The sequence below is a fragment of the Oncorhynchus tshawytscha genome, linkage group LG15 (assembly GCF_018296145.1).
Source record: "Oncorhynchus tshawytscha isolate Ot180627B linkage group LG15, Otsh_v2.0, whole genome shotgun sequence".
Classification (NCBI taxonomy): Eukaryota; Metazoa; Chordata; class Actinopteri; order Salmoniformes; family Salmonidae; genus Oncorhynchus; species Oncorhynchus tshawytscha.
In genome coordinates, this window is record NC_056443.1 from 17,635,842 (window position 1) to 17,652,508 (window position 16,667).

The 16,667-nt window shown below is 42.6% G+C and overlaps 1 protein-coding gene across 1 annotated transcript; it reads left to right on the forward strand.

The window, feature by feature from the left end:
- Positions 1-833: 833 nt before the first annotated feature.
- Positions 834-15,228, forward strand: alox12 (arachidonate 12-lipoxygenase). Its single transcript, XM_024373329.2, has 14 exons — positions 834-1,239; positions 3,868-4,023; positions 4,146-4,347; positions 6,897-6,978; positions 7,137-7,259; positions 7,600-7,706; positions 9,715-9,887; positions 12,712-12,855; positions 12,931-13,134; positions 13,212-13,298; positions 13,489-13,658; positions 14,087-14,309; positions 14,423-14,593; positions 14,833-15,228. The coding sequence occupies exons 2-14, from the start codon at positions 3,877-3,879 to the stop codon at positions 15,010-15,012; spliced, it is 2,013 nt and encodes a 670-aa protein (XP_024229097.1). The 5' UTR covers positions 834-1,239; positions 3,868-3,876; the 3' UTR covers positions 15,013-15,228.
- The last annotated feature ends 1,439 nt before the right edge of the window (positions 15,229-16,667 follow it).

Sequence of the window (16,667 nt, forward strand, 5' to 3'; positions counted from 1 at the left end):
AACAGCTGCAAAGATTTTACTGAGTTACAGATCACATAAGGAAATCAGTCAATTGAAATAAATGTATTAGGCCCTAATCTATGGATTTCACATAACTAAGCATAAATATTTATTTCACAACTCCATTTCTTGAACTGCATTGTTGGTTAAGGGCTTTATAAGTAAGCGTTTTACAGTGAAGGTTGTGTTCGAAAGCACGTGACAAATAACATTTTATTTGAATACTGTGTCGAATCTAGGTTGAATCATGGGGCATCTTGACTGAGCGTTTTTAACAAAGAGTTTTGTGACGAGGACCTGTCAGTTAAGTCTTTGTCCAAAGATGACACGTTTAGAACCAGCATATGATTCTAGCCCACGGGATGAAGCAGCAGATCATGTCACCGTCTGTCTCTAAGACAACTCCCATTTTGCAGATAGAAGTAAGGTCTACTCAGACCGCATCTCTTAGATGTGTAAAAGCTATACGCAGAGTGACATTAGGCATGTTGACCTGTGCGAGAACCTCATTTGAATTTGAATATTTTCTCTGAATACATTTAATTTGATGTATTTTTTGACTCAGTATTGTGCTTCTCTGTAGGGGTTGTCTGAAGAGAACATCAGATATGACACTAATTATATATAACATACATAGTGTGTAAACGATTACACAGTAAGTTCAGGAGAGGTGCTTGTTGTGTTGGTTACATATTTTTAGACTAGGTTTTTGCATGATGCCTCAGTGGTCTTTTGTATGCCTTATCTCTCTGTATGTGCTCATAGAGGTTGGTGTACTTCTCATTTCCTTGTGCTAGAGAGAGAAAGAGAGAGAGAGAAGGGGAGAGGTGCCAGAGGGAGGAGGGCATGTAGACATAAAGTGATAGAGAGAGAAGCCAAGTCATTAGCTTGGAAACGTGGACAGGTAGTGAGAGGGTGTGAATGAAAGAGGATTTTTTTTTAAAAGTGTATTTTGAAGTGTAGCAGACTGCTGGTGGATGACTGAACCGGTTGACAGTGGAGTGGACTGACTAACTTTCTGAGTGAGATTTCAGAGAGAGGGAAGAGAGGAGAGAGAGGGTTGCTCTGGAGTGAAGAAAATTTGCACTCTACACAAAGAAAGAGAGAGAGTGAGGGAAGAGGAAATAGGGACGGGGGAAGAGTTAGGTACACGGAAATAAACAGGAGAGAGAAAAAGGTGTAGAGAAAAGTGTTCGGAGCCTAATAGTGAATGTTCTATCTATCCCTAACAGCAGTGAGGTAAGTTCTTTCTTTTGCTGTTATACTGTCTGATGAACAAACTGTACACACATTCTGAATGGATATGAATGAATGCATTTAGTCTGCAATAGATTACATACGGACTAGATTACTTACCTAAGGGAATGCTATAGGAATGCAAGGTAGAAAAGTACTGAAATGTAAAGTAGAAAAGTACTGAAATGTAAAGTAGAAAAGTACTGAAATGTAAAGTAGAAAAGTACTGAAATGCAAGCTAGAAAAGTACTGAAATGCAAGGTAGAAAAGTACTGAAATGCAAAGTAGAAAAGTACTTGTTTCCAACAAGTTAGTTTGTCAAATTTCTGCCCTGCTGGAGCTCTTCCGGTCAACGTTAAGCACCGTTATTGCGAAGTTGGAAACGTCTAGGAACGCCAACGGCTGAAGCGCGTAGAGCATAAAAGTCGTCTGTCCTTGGTTGCCAACACTCACTACCGAGTTCCAAACTGCCTCTGGTAGCAACATCAGCACAATAACTGTTTTTTGTCGGGTGCTTCATGAAATGAGTTTCCATGGCCGAGCAGCCGCAAACAAGCCTAAGATCACCATGTGCAATGCCAAGGTGTCGACTGAAAAATCTGGGTTTGGCAGATGCCAGGAGAACGCTCCCTGCCCGAATGCATAGGGTGCCATTTGGAAGGCAGGCAAAGTGAATAAGTGATATTGCCATAGGGAAAGGGCTGGACCGGCTACACGCTGTAAAAAAAAAAAAACCCAGATAAAAGCACAAGTGCAAACATTAGCTTTAAGTTATGAGTCTTGGGTGCGTTTTTCTCAGCTCACAGTCTATCCATTGTTTTAGAGCGAGGGGTGCCGTACCTATTGGGTGTGTACCGATAACTGTGTGCCTGACGTAGGCTATTAATCCATGCAAAGTTTCAAAAGTTTATTCGCCACGTACAGGATACAACAGGTAAAACAGTAGAGTTCAATTCTCCCCTTGAGAGCTCTTTCCCAACAATGCAGTGATAATAATATAGATAATAATGGAAAATATAAAAAATATAAAAAACACATGAACTACAATAAGAGTTAAACTAACATTAGAATGCAAGTATATACAGGTCAGTGCCAGTACCTTATTCAATGTGCAGGGTTACTGGAGGGGTTCAGGTGGGTTTATACATAAAAAGTGACTGCTAGTAGGATATGCATGCAAACCGGGCCAAAAAGCCAAACCTAACACAATATCTGCCAATTAATTTCCAGCAATATTGCCCATCTGTCTGTGTGGTGTGTGCGTTTGTCTATCACTCTGTGTGTACCAGTTGATGTGATAACAGTCTTGTGGGTTGACAGAAAACCTTTCCCCAAAAAGTTCTCAATTAGGCCTAAATGTTAACTGCAAAGTAGGCTTACCTGTCAAATGAATCAATTATTTGTATCTATTTTTTTTGTATTGTTATTTGCTAACTTTGCCATGAGATGAGCAGCAGCAGTACAGAACCATTGCTAGACCGGCACATTAGATGACACATTCGTCACTCGCTAGATGTGCAACTAAAGGGCCAGATGGCAAAGGGGAATTACACTCAAAAATCTATTTGTTCGTTTTTTGCCAGACCTATAAAAAAAAATTGGTCTTCTGGTGTGATTTAAGCATGACATGGATTCACAACATCCAAATTCGTTGTTTCTCTATGAACAATTGTAATTTCTAGTGCAAATAATAATCTAAAACCAGGAACAATGTCCCAGATCATTTTGTTTGGGGAAAATACTAAACTGATATCATAGTGTTTAACCCTTAGAGTTATGCACGACACAATGCGGAGTGCCTGGATACAGCCCTTAGCCGTGGTATATTGACCATATACCACAAACCCCTGAGGTGCCTTATTGCTATTATAAACCGGTTAACAACATAATTAGAGCAGTAAAAATAAATGTTTTGTCATACCCGTGGTATACGGTCTGATATACCACAGCTGTCAGCCAATCAGCATTCAGGGCTTGAACCACCCAGTTTATAATAACCATTATTTTACCAGGTGTATTGACAGAAAGCACTACCTTTTCTGGTACACTAAGGACCTAGGGGAAGAGTTGCAGGGGAGAGGAGAAAAGAAGAATGTGCCTATTTGAAAGCTCAAAAAAATATATATATAGCACGCACATGTTTCATTCTTTTATATATTATTTTTTAAGTAGCTCTCCTGCTAGAAAAGGTTGGAGACACCTGGTCTATGGTGTCTGGGATGATGGAGGTTATGTGTGCCATGACCAGCATTTCAAAGCACTTCATGATTACAGATTTTAGTGCTACAGAGAGGTAGTCTATGTCGCAGGTAGCCTTAGAGCTCATGAGAGCAGGAATGATGGTGGTCAGCTTGAGACATGTCGGGATTATAGACTGCGATAAGGAGAGATTGAAAATGACCATGAAATTGCCTGCCAGCTGGTCTACCTTTAGGCACAGATATAGGATCAGGTTACCCTCCTCAAGTCTTAACCTGAACCATAAGAGGATAAACATTAAACTGACCTGAGATCAGTGTTTGAGGACACACCAGACTCCTCCGCCCCCATGCATCACACTCAGAAATGTTCTGACATAGAGCCAACAACCTCAGCCTTGTGTTTCACTGCGTCTGTCTGTCTGTGCACCAGTGTTTTTCGATGGAGGAATATAAGGTGACAGTTGCTACAGGCACATCAGAGTATTCCGGCACCAATAACTACATATATGTCACCCTGGTTGGAGAGAATGGACAGAGTGAGAGAACAATCCTGGACAACCCTGGACTGGACTTCTGTAGAGGAGCGGTAAGTAGGGCTGTGTTGTGCGTGTGATCCAAGAGAGTACAAGGTGTATGTGTGTGTAATTTTTAGGTAGGTTCATATCAAGTGTATAAAGTGTGTGTGTCTCTCCCTCCCTACCCCCCCAGGTGGATGAGTACAAGGTGTGTAGCCCAGCCCCTCTGGGTCCTCTCCTCCTGGTTCGTCTGGAGAAGCAGCGTTACTGGGTGGAGGATAACTGGTTCTGTCGCTATGTCACTGTGGAGCCACCAGGTGGTGGTATAGCACTCACCTTCCCCTGCTACCGCTGGCTCATAGGAGACGTCAAGGTGGAGATACGAGAAGGCACAGGTAATTAATTGGTAAAGGAAAGAAGTTGCCCCTCAATATACTGCTCTCAAGTCAGTTTGCGTTTTTTTCCCTTTTGTATTAAAGGTTATGTTTTGGGGTGAGAAAGCAGATCCTAGATCTGTGTCCTAGATTTGGTCAAACAAAGGGCACGAGTCACCAGAATAGCTTCAATGCACCTTGGCATAGAAATTCCATCATTTGATGTTTAGTTGTTGGTGGTGCAAAACGCTGTCTCGGGCTGCTCCGAAAATTCCCATAAGTGTTCACACACACACACACCTTTCAAAACCCCTATGCTCCTTTGACACCCCGCTTTCAAAGTCACTGAGATCTCTTCTTCTAGCCATGGTACGAAGAATAATGAGCAACTGGGCATTTTTATACATGACCCTAAGCATGATGGGATATTAATTGCTTAATTAACTCTGGAACCACACCTGTGCAAAATGACGCCGGAGGTTGGGGCTGCCGTTTCATCAGCTCTTAACCAACCATGCTATTTTGTTTTGTTATTTCGCGTTGTTCGTAACTTGTTTTGTGCACAATGTTGCTGCTACTGTCTCTTATGACCGAAAATACATCTTCTGGACATCAGAACTGGGATTACTCACCTCAAATTGAAGAAGAACTCTCGCTCGTCAAACTATTACAGACCACAAAGGGAAGCACAGCCGAGAGCTGCCCAGTGACAGGAGGCTACGAGACGAGCTAAATAAATTCTATGCTCGCTTCGAGGCAGGTAACACTGAAACATGCATGAGAGCATCAGCTGTTCCGGATGACTGTGTGATCACGCTCTCCGCAGCCGATGTGAGTAAGACCTTTAAACAGGTCAACATTCACAAGGCCGCTGGGCCAGACGGATTAACAGGATGTGGACTCTGAGCACGCGCTGACCAACTGGCAAGTGTCTTCACTGACATTTTCAACCTCTCCCTGTCCGAGTCTATAACACCAACATGTTTCAAGCAGACCACCATAGTCCCTGTACCCAAGAACGCTAAGGTAACCTGCCTAAATGACTACCGACCTGTAGCACTCACATCTGTAGCCATGAAATGCTTTGAAAGGCTGGTCATGGCTCACATCAACACCATTATCCTGGAAACCCTAGACCCACTCCAATTTGCATACCACACCAACAGATCCACAGATGATGCAATCTATATTGCCCTTTCCCACCTGGACAAAAGGAACATCCATGTGAGAATACTATTCATTGACTACAGCTCAGCGTTCAACACCATAGTGCCCACAAAGCTCATCACTAAGCTAAGGACCCTGGAACTAAACACCTCCCTCTGCAACTGGATCCTGGACTTCCTGACGCCCCCAGGTGGTGAGGGTAGGTAACAACACATCCGCCACACTGATCCCCTCAGGGTACTCCCTGTTTACTCATGACTGCACGGCCAGGCACAACTCCAACACCATCATTTTCTGATGACACAACAGTGGTAGGCCTGATCACCAAAAACGACGAGACAACCTATAGGGAGGAGGTCAGAGACCTGACCGTGTGATGCAAGGGCAACAACCTCTCCCTCAACGTGATCAAGACAAAGGAGATGATTGTGGACTACAGGAAAAGGAGGACCGAGCATGCCCTCATTCTCATCTACGGGGCTGCAGTGGAGCAGGTTGAGAGCTTCAAGTTCCTTGGTGTCCACATCACCAACAAACTAGCATGGTCCACCAAGACAGTTGTGAAGAGGGCACGGCAAATCCTATCCCCCCCTCAGGAGACTGAAAAGATTTGGCATGGGTCCTCAGATCCTCAAAAGGTTTTATAGCTGCAACATCGAGAGCATCCTGACAGGTTGCATCACTTCCTGGTAAGGCAATTGATCGGCACTACAGAGGGTAGTGTGAACGGCCCAGTTCATCACTGGGGCCAAGTTATCCAGGACCTCTATACCAGGTGGTGTCAGTGGAAGGCCCTAAAAATGGTCAAAGACTCCAGCCACCCTAGTCATAGACTTCTCTCCCTGCTACTGCACGGCAAGCGGTACCGGAGCTCCAAGTCTAGGTCAATTAGGCTTCTAAACAGCTTCTACCCCCAAGTGATAAGACTCCTGAACAGCTAATCAAATACCTACCCAGATTATTTGCATTGCCCCCCCCCCTTCCATGCTGCTGCTAATCTCTTATTTTCTATGCATAGTCACTTTAATAACTCTACCTACATGTACATATTACCTTAATTACCTCGACACCGGTGCCCCCCGCACAATGACTCTGTATCGGTACCCTCTGTATATAGCCCCGATATTGTTATTCACTGCTGCTCTTTAATGATTTGTTATTCTTATCTCTTACATTTTGGAGGGGAATTTTCTTAACTGCATTGTTGGTTAAGGGCTTGTAAGTAAGCATTTCACTGTAAGGTCCTGTTGTATTCGGCGCATTGGATTTGATTTGTGTGGAAGCACCTGCGTTCAATATAATTTGTATCCCTCGTTTACTCAAGTGTTCCCTTTACTTTGGCAGTTACCTGTATGTGTGAGGTGAGTCATCCCTCTCTCTCTCGCTGTCTCTCCCTCCTTTAGCGAAGAGACTCTGTGATGATACCTCTCCTCAGCTATTGGCTCACAGAAAAGCAGAACTGCAGGAGAGACAAACGATATACAGGTCAGTAAGATTACAGAAATGTTGTTACACACACACACTTACACACGTGCACACACCTATTTATGTACAGTCACAGAAATACGAATGCACACACGCGTCCCAATTCCAATCGCTCCAGAAAGAGAGCCTAGTTCTTACAGTTATGTTTGTTTATCCAGATGGACTGCATGGGCTTCTGGGATTCCCAAGTGTATTGATGCCAAGACCGAAGCAGACCTGCATCAGGACGTACGTTTTGACAGCGAGAAAAGGAGCGACTTTGAGGGCTCCTTACACTATGCGTGAGTTACACACATTTTTCTGTGTGATGTTATTCTTATGCATTGACATTCACACATGCTGGTCAAATTTCCCCTAAATCTAATGTAAATCTAATGTAAAATGTCCCTCACTTGCTCAGACATATGTCTTACCCACATTACGTGTCTCAACTTCCCCCTTTCTTATAAAAATATGTTCCATTTCTCTCTCCTTACCCCACCTCACCCCCTCGATCTCTTTCTCTACCCCCCTCTCTCACCCATCACCCCCTCGCTCTACCCTCTCTCTCTCACCCATCGCCCGCTCTCTACCCTCTTTCTCGCACCCATCTCTCCCTCCCTTCCTTCTTCTCTCTCCAAGTATTCTAGAGCTGTCTCTGAAGAAACTAGCCATCAGGTTTGGAAAGTCATGGGATGATCTGGAGGACTTTAAACGATGCTTCTGGAAACTCAAAAGCCCCATAGCTGGTAGAGTACAGTAAAACAAATATACAATATTTACATTCAGTGCTTTAGCCCTCCCTCCCATCTGCATCACATGTGTTATTGGTTGTAGAGTACAGGCCTACACTTTAAATTGACAGTCTCTTCCTGTTCCTAATCACAGACATTTAGGAAGTGAGGCCTCGGAGTAATGCAACAACAGTTTTCACCGAACTTAATCCGTGTTTCATCTACTGTTTCACATTGCAATAAATGTTCATATAAAGTAATTAGGTCAATTTTGAATATTTTAAAGAATTTATTAAATAATTGTTTCATATATGGTAAATTAATTTTCCCACATTACGTATAACACTTCTCTATATTTACTCTCTCAGTCCTATTATTATACAGTATATCATATAGTACAGTTTTTTAAAATTGCTTTGGTGCAATTTTCACAAGTATTTTGTACCTTTTTACAATTCTTAGTACAAAACTCAAAACACATCATCAAACAGGAAGTTGTTTCAAAACTCTAAGCACATGTTCAATTGACTAAGTACAACACACAAAATCATACAGTCACTTTTTCACCAAACTTAGTCAGCGTTTCATCTACCGTTTCACATTGCAACACATTTTCATATGAAGTCGTGGCCTTTCACAATGCAATGCTCACATTTACTTTTGATATGATTCTCTTTTTTGTTCAAATACATTTTACTATTACTTAACCCGACGCCTCTTGATGATCACCTAAACGTTTTGGTAAACCTATAGTCTACTACAGATTTTGAGAACTAATTCAAATGTACAGTATGTCTGTAAAATAGAAACATAAGTATATATACTCAAATGTACTACTATGATGATTACTTATGATTTTACTTCATAGCAACTTTAAAAAAATTTTTTATCTGATATTCGCATGATCAGAGATGTACTGTATGTAACAAATCAAAGTTTATTGGTTGCGTACACAGATTAGCAGATGTTACAGCAGGTGCAGCGAAATACTTGTGTTTCTATCTCCTACAGTGCAGTAATACAATACTACGCAAATCATCCAAAAAGTCCAAAACAAGAAAGAAATACATCCCCTATAAACTAAACATGTGTCCAGTATTGTATTGTACGTAGTTGCTCGTGTTTCTTGGCCCAAGCAAGTCTCTTCTTATTATTGGTGTCCTTCAGTGGTGGTTTCTTTGCAGCAATTCGACCATGAAGGCCTGATTCACACAACCTCCTCTGAACAGTTGATGTTGAGATGTGTCTGTTACTTGAACTCTGAAGTATTTATTTGGGCTGCAATTTCTGAGGCTGGTAACTCTAATGAACTTATCCTCTGCAGCAGAGGTAACTCTGGGTCTTCCTTTCCTGTGGTGGTCCTCATGAGATCCAGTTTCATCAAAGCGCCTGATGGTTTTTGCGACTGCAGTTGAAGGAACTTTAAAAGTTCTTGAAATGTTCCGCATTGACTGACCTTGACATCTTAAAGTAATGATGGACTGTCTTTTCTCTTTGCTTATTTGAGCTGTTCTTGCCATAATATGGACTTGGTCTTTTACAAAAATAGAGCTACCTTCTGTATACCACCCCTACCTTGTCACAACACAACTGATTGGCTCAAACGCATTAAGAAGGATAGAAATTCAACAAATGAACTTTAAAGAAGACACACCTGTTCATTGAAATGCATTCCTGGTGACTATCTCATGCAGCTGGTTGAGAGAATGCCAAGAGTGTGCAAAGCTGTCATCAAGGCAAAGGGTGGCTATTTGAAGAATCTCAAATATAAAACACTTTTTTGATTATTACATGATTCCATATGTGTTATTTCATATGTGTTATTTCATCATTCATTTGAGGTCTTCACTATTATTCAACAATGTAGAAAATAGTGAAAATACAGAAAAACCCTTGAATGAGTAGGTGTTCTAAAACTTTTGACCGGTATTGTAGATTATTATATTAAGAAATTATTATTGATTCATTCAGACAGTACTTTTTCATTCTGTGGTTGATTGATTGATTATCCCTATGGTTCCAGAGTACTGTATGGAGCACTGGAAGGAAGATTGGTTCTTTGGGTACCAGTGTCTGAATGGTTCAAACCCCCGCATGATCCAGCGCTGCAAGGAGCTTCCAGGAAACTTCCCCGTCTCTGGGGACATGGTGCAGGGGTCGCTGGCACCCAGGACCACCCTGGACAAGGAGCTAAAGGTGGGGCCCATCTATCTATCTCTGTCTGACCCCCCTAGGGTCCATCTACCTGTCCTTCTGTGTACGTATCAAAATAGCACCCTATTCCCAAAATCGTGCCCTACTTTTCACCAGAGCTCTAATTCCAAAATAGTGTACTTTTGTCCAGAGCCTTATTCACTACACTCTTAGAAAAAAGGCTGTCCCAAAAAGGTTCTACCTGGAGCAAAAAAGGGTTCTTCTAAGGGTTCTTCTATGGGGACACCTAAAGAACCCTTGTAGGTTCTAGAGAGCACTTTTTCTAATAATTCATATAGTGCACTACTTTTGACCAGAGCCCTATTCTTTATATAGTGCATTACTTTTCACCAGAACTCTTTCCCTAGTGCACTACTTTTAAACAGAGCTCTATTCCCTATATAGTGCACTACTTTTTAACAGAGCTCTATTCCCTATATAGTGCACTACTTTTGACCGGAGCCTTTTCTCTATATGGGTGACTCTACAGAAGTGGTGTAAATCGCTGTCCCACACCAAAAACATATTTAAAAAACAATTATGTCTCCAAACTTAGGACATTTATTTACATCATGATATGTTCTAATTGAATCCAAGGCAATAACAAACATATAAGTTAATATAGTACAAAGTAACCGTTTATACACCTGTCCCAAACCCTGATTTCCTAAACTTCATGTTTGAAAATAAAGCAATGTAAAAAAGAATATTACACTTTCATTTTCAATAGAACATCTTGAGTTGTTATATTATTACATTGAAAGATACTGATCTAATTATTTGTTTGGGTTATTTTTAAACACCTTTTGAGGTCACGCCCAAAACACACACTTTAAAAGACTGTAGAATGAAGGTGCCTTAAGCTACAACCCTACAAATACCACCAGGTGATGGGATTTGCACCCCTCTCCAGGATGGCCACATGGTGAGTAGTCTGTCTGCAAACATTTGAGAAATTCTGTGAGCAAGTTGGTAAATCTTAATGTATTTTTAAGTGTCACTACGAACATCTAATACAGTTGAAGTCGGAAGTTTACATACACTTAGGTTGGAGTCATTAAAACTCATTTTTCAACCACTCCACAAATTTCTTGTTAACAATCTATAGTTTTGGCGATTATAGTTTTGTCGGTTAGGACATCTAATTGTGCATGACACAAGTAATTTTCCCAACAATTGTTTACAGACAGATTATTTAACTTATAATTCACTGAATCACAATTACAGTGGGTCAGACGTTTACATACACTAAGTAGACTGGGCCTTTAAACAGCTTGGAAAATTCCAGAGAATGATGTCATGGCTTTAGAAGCTTCTGACATCATTTGAGTCAATTGGAGGTGTACCTGTGGATGTATTTCAAGTCCTACCTTCAAACTCAGTGCCTCTTGGCTTGACATCATCATCAAAAATTGTAGACCTCCACAAGTCTGGTTCATCCTTGGGAGCAATTTCCAAACGCCTGAAGGTACCACGTTCATCTGTACAAACAATAGCACGCAAGTATAAACACCATGAGACCACGCAGCTGTCATACCGCTCAGGAAGGAGGTGCGTTCTGTCTCCTAGAGATGAACATACTTTGGTGCGAAAAGTGCAAATCAATCCCAGAACAACAGCAAAAGACCTTGTGAAGATGCTGGAGGAAACGGGTACAAAAGTATCTATATCCACAGTAAAACGAGTCCTATATCGACATAACCTGAAAGGCCGCTCAGAAAGGAAGAAGCCACTGCTCCAAAACTCCCATAAAAAAAGCCAGACTACGGTTTGCAACTACACATGGGGACAAAGATCGTACTTTTTGGAGAAATGTCCTCTGGTCTGATGAAACAAAAATATAACGGTTTGGCCATAATGACCATTGTTATGTTTGGAGGAAAAAGGGGTAGGCTTGCAAGCCGAAGAACACCATCCCAACTGTGAAGCACGGGGGTGGCAGCATCATGTTGTGGGGGTCCTTTGCTGCAGGAGGGACTGGTGCACTTCACAAATGTTTCTGTTACTTGAACTCCGTGAAGCATATATTTCGGCTGCAATTTCTGAGGCTGGTAAACTCTAATGAACTTATCCTCTGCAGCAGAGGTAACTCTGGGTCTTCCATTCCTGTGGCGGTCCTCATGAGAGCCAGTTTCATCATAGCGCTTGATGGTTTTTGCGATGGCACTTGAAGAAACTTTCAAGTTCCTGAAATGTTGTGGATTGACTGACCTTCATGTCTTAAAGTAATAATGGACTATCGTTTCTCTTTGCTTATTTGAGCTGTTCTTGCCATAATATGGAATTGATCTTTAACCAAATAGGGCTATGTTCTGTATACCACCCCTGCCTTGTCACAACACAACTGATTGGCTCAAACGCATTAAGGAAAGAAATGATTGAACTTTCTGCCTTTTAAGAAGGCACACCTGTTAATTGAAATGCATTCCAGGTGACTACCTCATAAAGCTGGTTGAGAGAATGCCAATAATCTGCAAAGCTGTCATCAAGGCTACTTTGAAGAATCTAAAATATATTTAGATTTGTTTAACACTTCTTTAGTTACTACATGATTCCATGTGTAATTTCATAGTTTGGATTTCTTCACCATTATTCTACAACGTAGAAAATAGTCAAAATAAAGAAAAACCCTTGAATGAGTAGGTGTGTCCAAACTTTTGACTGGTACTGTATATATACATTTACAAAAGAAAATATATGGGATTTGGAAATGATGCAGTTGATTACATTGACAGAATTGCAATATTAAAGCTGATCTACCCCCTAAAAAAATATTATCTTAACCCTAGCCTCTACAGATTTTCCGCTTTCCTCCCTTCATCTCTAGGCTGGTAACATCTACTTGATTGACTATGCCATTATGGATGGTGTTCCCACCAATGTAATCAGGGGGAAACCACAGTACATCGCTGCACCTCTGTGTCTACTATATGAGCACCCTGACCAGGGACTCATACCCGTTGCCATACAGGTAGGACTGGACACACACATACACATACACACACACACACACACAGACACTTTATTAATCCCTTCTCTTCTCCAGCTAGGACAGACTCCTGGCTTGGACACCCCCATCTTCCTGCCTAATGACCCCCCCCTGGCCTGGCTATTGGCTAAGATTTGGGTCCGTCACTCAGAGTTCCAGGTGTTCCAGTTGCTGTCACACCTGTTGAGAACGCACCTGTTGGTAGAAGTGTTCTGTGTGGCTACGTTACGTCAACTTCCCGCTGTACACCCTGTATACAAGGTAGGAGCGTGTGTGCGTGTATGTGCGCGAGCGTGAACGTGCATGCGTTGCTGTCTCATCCCCCTCTCTGTCTTTAGCTCCTGGCTCCCCACCTGCGCTACACTCTGGAGATCAACTGCAGGGGACGGACTCAGCTCGTCTCCGCTGACGGCATCTTCAAAAGGGTCAGCTCGCTATTCTCTTATTTGACAATTAATTTTCCCCATTTCGCCATATTTTGTAACCCCCCCCGAATGTGCGAAATGTCATATAGGGACACAGATAGAAGGACAGCTTTGAAAGTGGTGGACCAGTGGTTCGATTTCCCACCATTGCGGTCTAAGCTGAGAGCATCCTCCTGCTCTCTTCCTCCAGGTGGTGTCTACAGGAGGGGAGGGCCTGCTCGTCCTGTCCCAGAGAGAGTACAAGGTCCTGACCTACCGCTCTCTCCAACCCTGCTGGGACTTCCAACAGCGCGGAGCCACCACACTCAAAGACTACTTCTACAGGGAGCACAGCCTCATGCTGTGGGACGCCATACACAGGTTTTTACTTATTTTACCCCTCTGCGGCTGTCGTCGAAATGGCATCTTATTCCCTATAGGCCCTGGTCAACAGCAGTGCACTAAATGGGGAATAGGGTGCAGAGCCACTAAGCTCAGAGACTACTTCTACATGGAACACAGTCTGATGCCGTGGGACGCCATACACAGGTGCAATACCCGTGTGACCACTTCTTTATGACCACAGACACATTGTTTATTAGGTTGTAAGCGGAAAGCAAGGAGGGGACATGCTCTTAGGCCTGGAATATGGACATGCTGAAATTCATATGGGGGAAAATAAGACGTTCTAATCGTTGTGCAGTATTAACTCCTTTAATTAGCCTTCTCTTACTCTCCATCTTTATTTCTACCTCACTGTTTGTTTACCCCCTCCCTCCCTCCCTCCCTCTCTCTCCGCCCCTCCATAGTTTTGTCTCAGGGATGATATCTGTGTACTACCAATGTGACAGTGATGTGGTGGAGGACCCTGAGCTACAGACCTGGATAAAGGACATCGCTGAGGAGGGCTTTGTCGATGTCCCCACGTTTGGCTTGTCCAACGAACTCAAAAACAAAGCAGAGCTGGTTACCTTGCTGAGTGTAGCCATCTTCACGAGCACAGCACAGCACGCAGCCACCAACAATGGACAGGTACTTCACAAACACAAACACACACACACACACACACACACACCAGGCACGCGAGCAAGCAAGCACACATGCGCGCACATTTCTATGAACTCACTCCGCTCTCTTTAACATAGTTTGACTGGTGTGCTTGGGTACCCAACACCCCGTGCACCATGCGTCACCCCACGCCAACCGACAAGGATGCTGTTACCATGGAGATGATAATGGACAGCCTGCCTGATGTCAGCCAAACATGTTTGGAGATGGCGATCACATGGCACCTGGGGCGGCCACAACCTGATGCAGTAAGTTGAAGGGTTACGCTGACGCTAGCCGAGCCCATAGAATTCCAGTCAAACTTGTGAGTAGTTACGCATATTATTTTAAGGGGGGGTGGTACCACCTCAACATACATTTTTGGTTCCATTTCAAAACGCTTTCTCCCGTTTGCTCCAACTGAATGAAACCCTTGTCTCCCACCTCCTTTTGTTCTTTCTCTCCCGCTCCCTCTCTCTCTCTTCCGCTATCCCCCTCTCTGCTCCAGGTCCCGTTGGGTCAGTATCCAGAGCAGTACTTCACTGAGCCCCAGGCCCAGGAGGTGATTGACAGGTTCAGAAAGGAACTGAAGGATATAGAGGAACACATCCTGAGCCAGAACCAGGGACTGGAGCTACCTTACCTCTTCCTCCTGCCCAGTCGCATCGAGAACAGCATTACTATATAGATTAGACCCCAATGTCTTATCATCATTACTTTTTTACTAACTGAGGAGCAGGGCCGGACAATCGCATTTGGGGCCCCGGGGACCTGCTGAGGAGCATCCCACTGGGCACAGACATCAATTCAACTTCTAGTTTTGATATACAGTTCCAGTCAGAAGTTTGGACACACGTACTCATTCAAGGGATTTTCTTTACTTTGACTATTTTCTACATTGTAGAATAATAGTAAATACATAAAAACTATGAAATAACACATATGGATTCATGTAGTAACCAACAAAGTGTTAAACAAATTCTTCAAAGTAGCAACCCTTTGCCTTGATGACAGCTTTGCACACTCTTGGCATTCTCTCAACCAGCTTCATAAGGTAGTCACCTGGGATACATTTCAATTAACAGGTGTACCTTCTTAAAAGTTAATCTGTGGAATTTCTATCTTTCTTAATGTGTTTGAGACAATCAGTTGTGTTGTGACAAGGTATGGGTGGTATACAGAAGGTAGCTCTATTTGGTAAAAGACTAATTCCATATTATGGCAAGAACAGCTTAAATAATCAAAGAGAAACGGCATAAAGGTCAGTCCAAGGTCAGTCGTAAAAACCATCAAGCGCTATGATGAAACTGGCTCTCATGAGGACCGCCACAGGAAAGGAAGACACACAGTTACACAGTTACCTCTGCTGCAGAGGATACGTTCATTAGAGTTACCAGCCTCAGAAATTGCAGCCCAAATAAATGCTTCAGAGTTCAAGTAACAGATGCATCTCAACAGCAACTGTTCAGAGGAGACTGCGTGAATCAGGCCTTCATGGTCGATTTTACTACCAAAAGAATACACCACTATAGGACACCAATGAGAAGTAGAGACTTGCTTGGGCCAAGAAACACAAGCAATGGACATTAGACCAGTGGAAATCTGTCCTTTGGTTTGATGAGTCCAAATTTGAGATTTTTGGTTCCAACTGCCATGTCTTTGTGAGACGCAGAGTAGGTGAATGGATGATCTCCGCATGTGTGGTTCCCACCATGAAGCATGGAGGAGTGATGGTGTGGGGGTGCTTTACTGGTGACACTGTCTGTGATTTATTTAGAATTCAAGGCACATTTAACCAGCATGGCTACCACAGCATACTGCAGCTATACACCATCCCATCTGGTTTGTGCTTAGTGGGACTATAATTTGTTTATCAGGACAATGATCCAAAACACACCTCCAGGCTTTGTATGGGCTATTTGACCAAGAATGAGATTGATGGAGTGGTGCATCAGATAACCGGGCCTCCACAAACACCCGACCTCAACCCAATTATGATGGTTTAGGATGAGTTGGAGTGAAGAAAAAGCAGCCAACAAGTGCTCAGCATTATGTGGGAACTCCTTCAAGACTGTTGGAAAAGCATTCCTCATGAAACTGGTTGAGAGAATGTCAAGAGTGTGTAAAGCTATCATCAAGGCAAAGGGTGGCTAATTTGAAGAATCTCATATAAAACATATTGATTTATTTAACACTTGTTTTTGGTTACTACAAGATTTCATGTGTTATTTCATAGTGTTGATGTCTTCACTATTATTCTACAATGTAGAAAATAGTTTTAAAAAATAAAGAAAAACCCTTGAATGAATAGGTGTGTGCAAACTTTTGACTGGTTCTGTACAT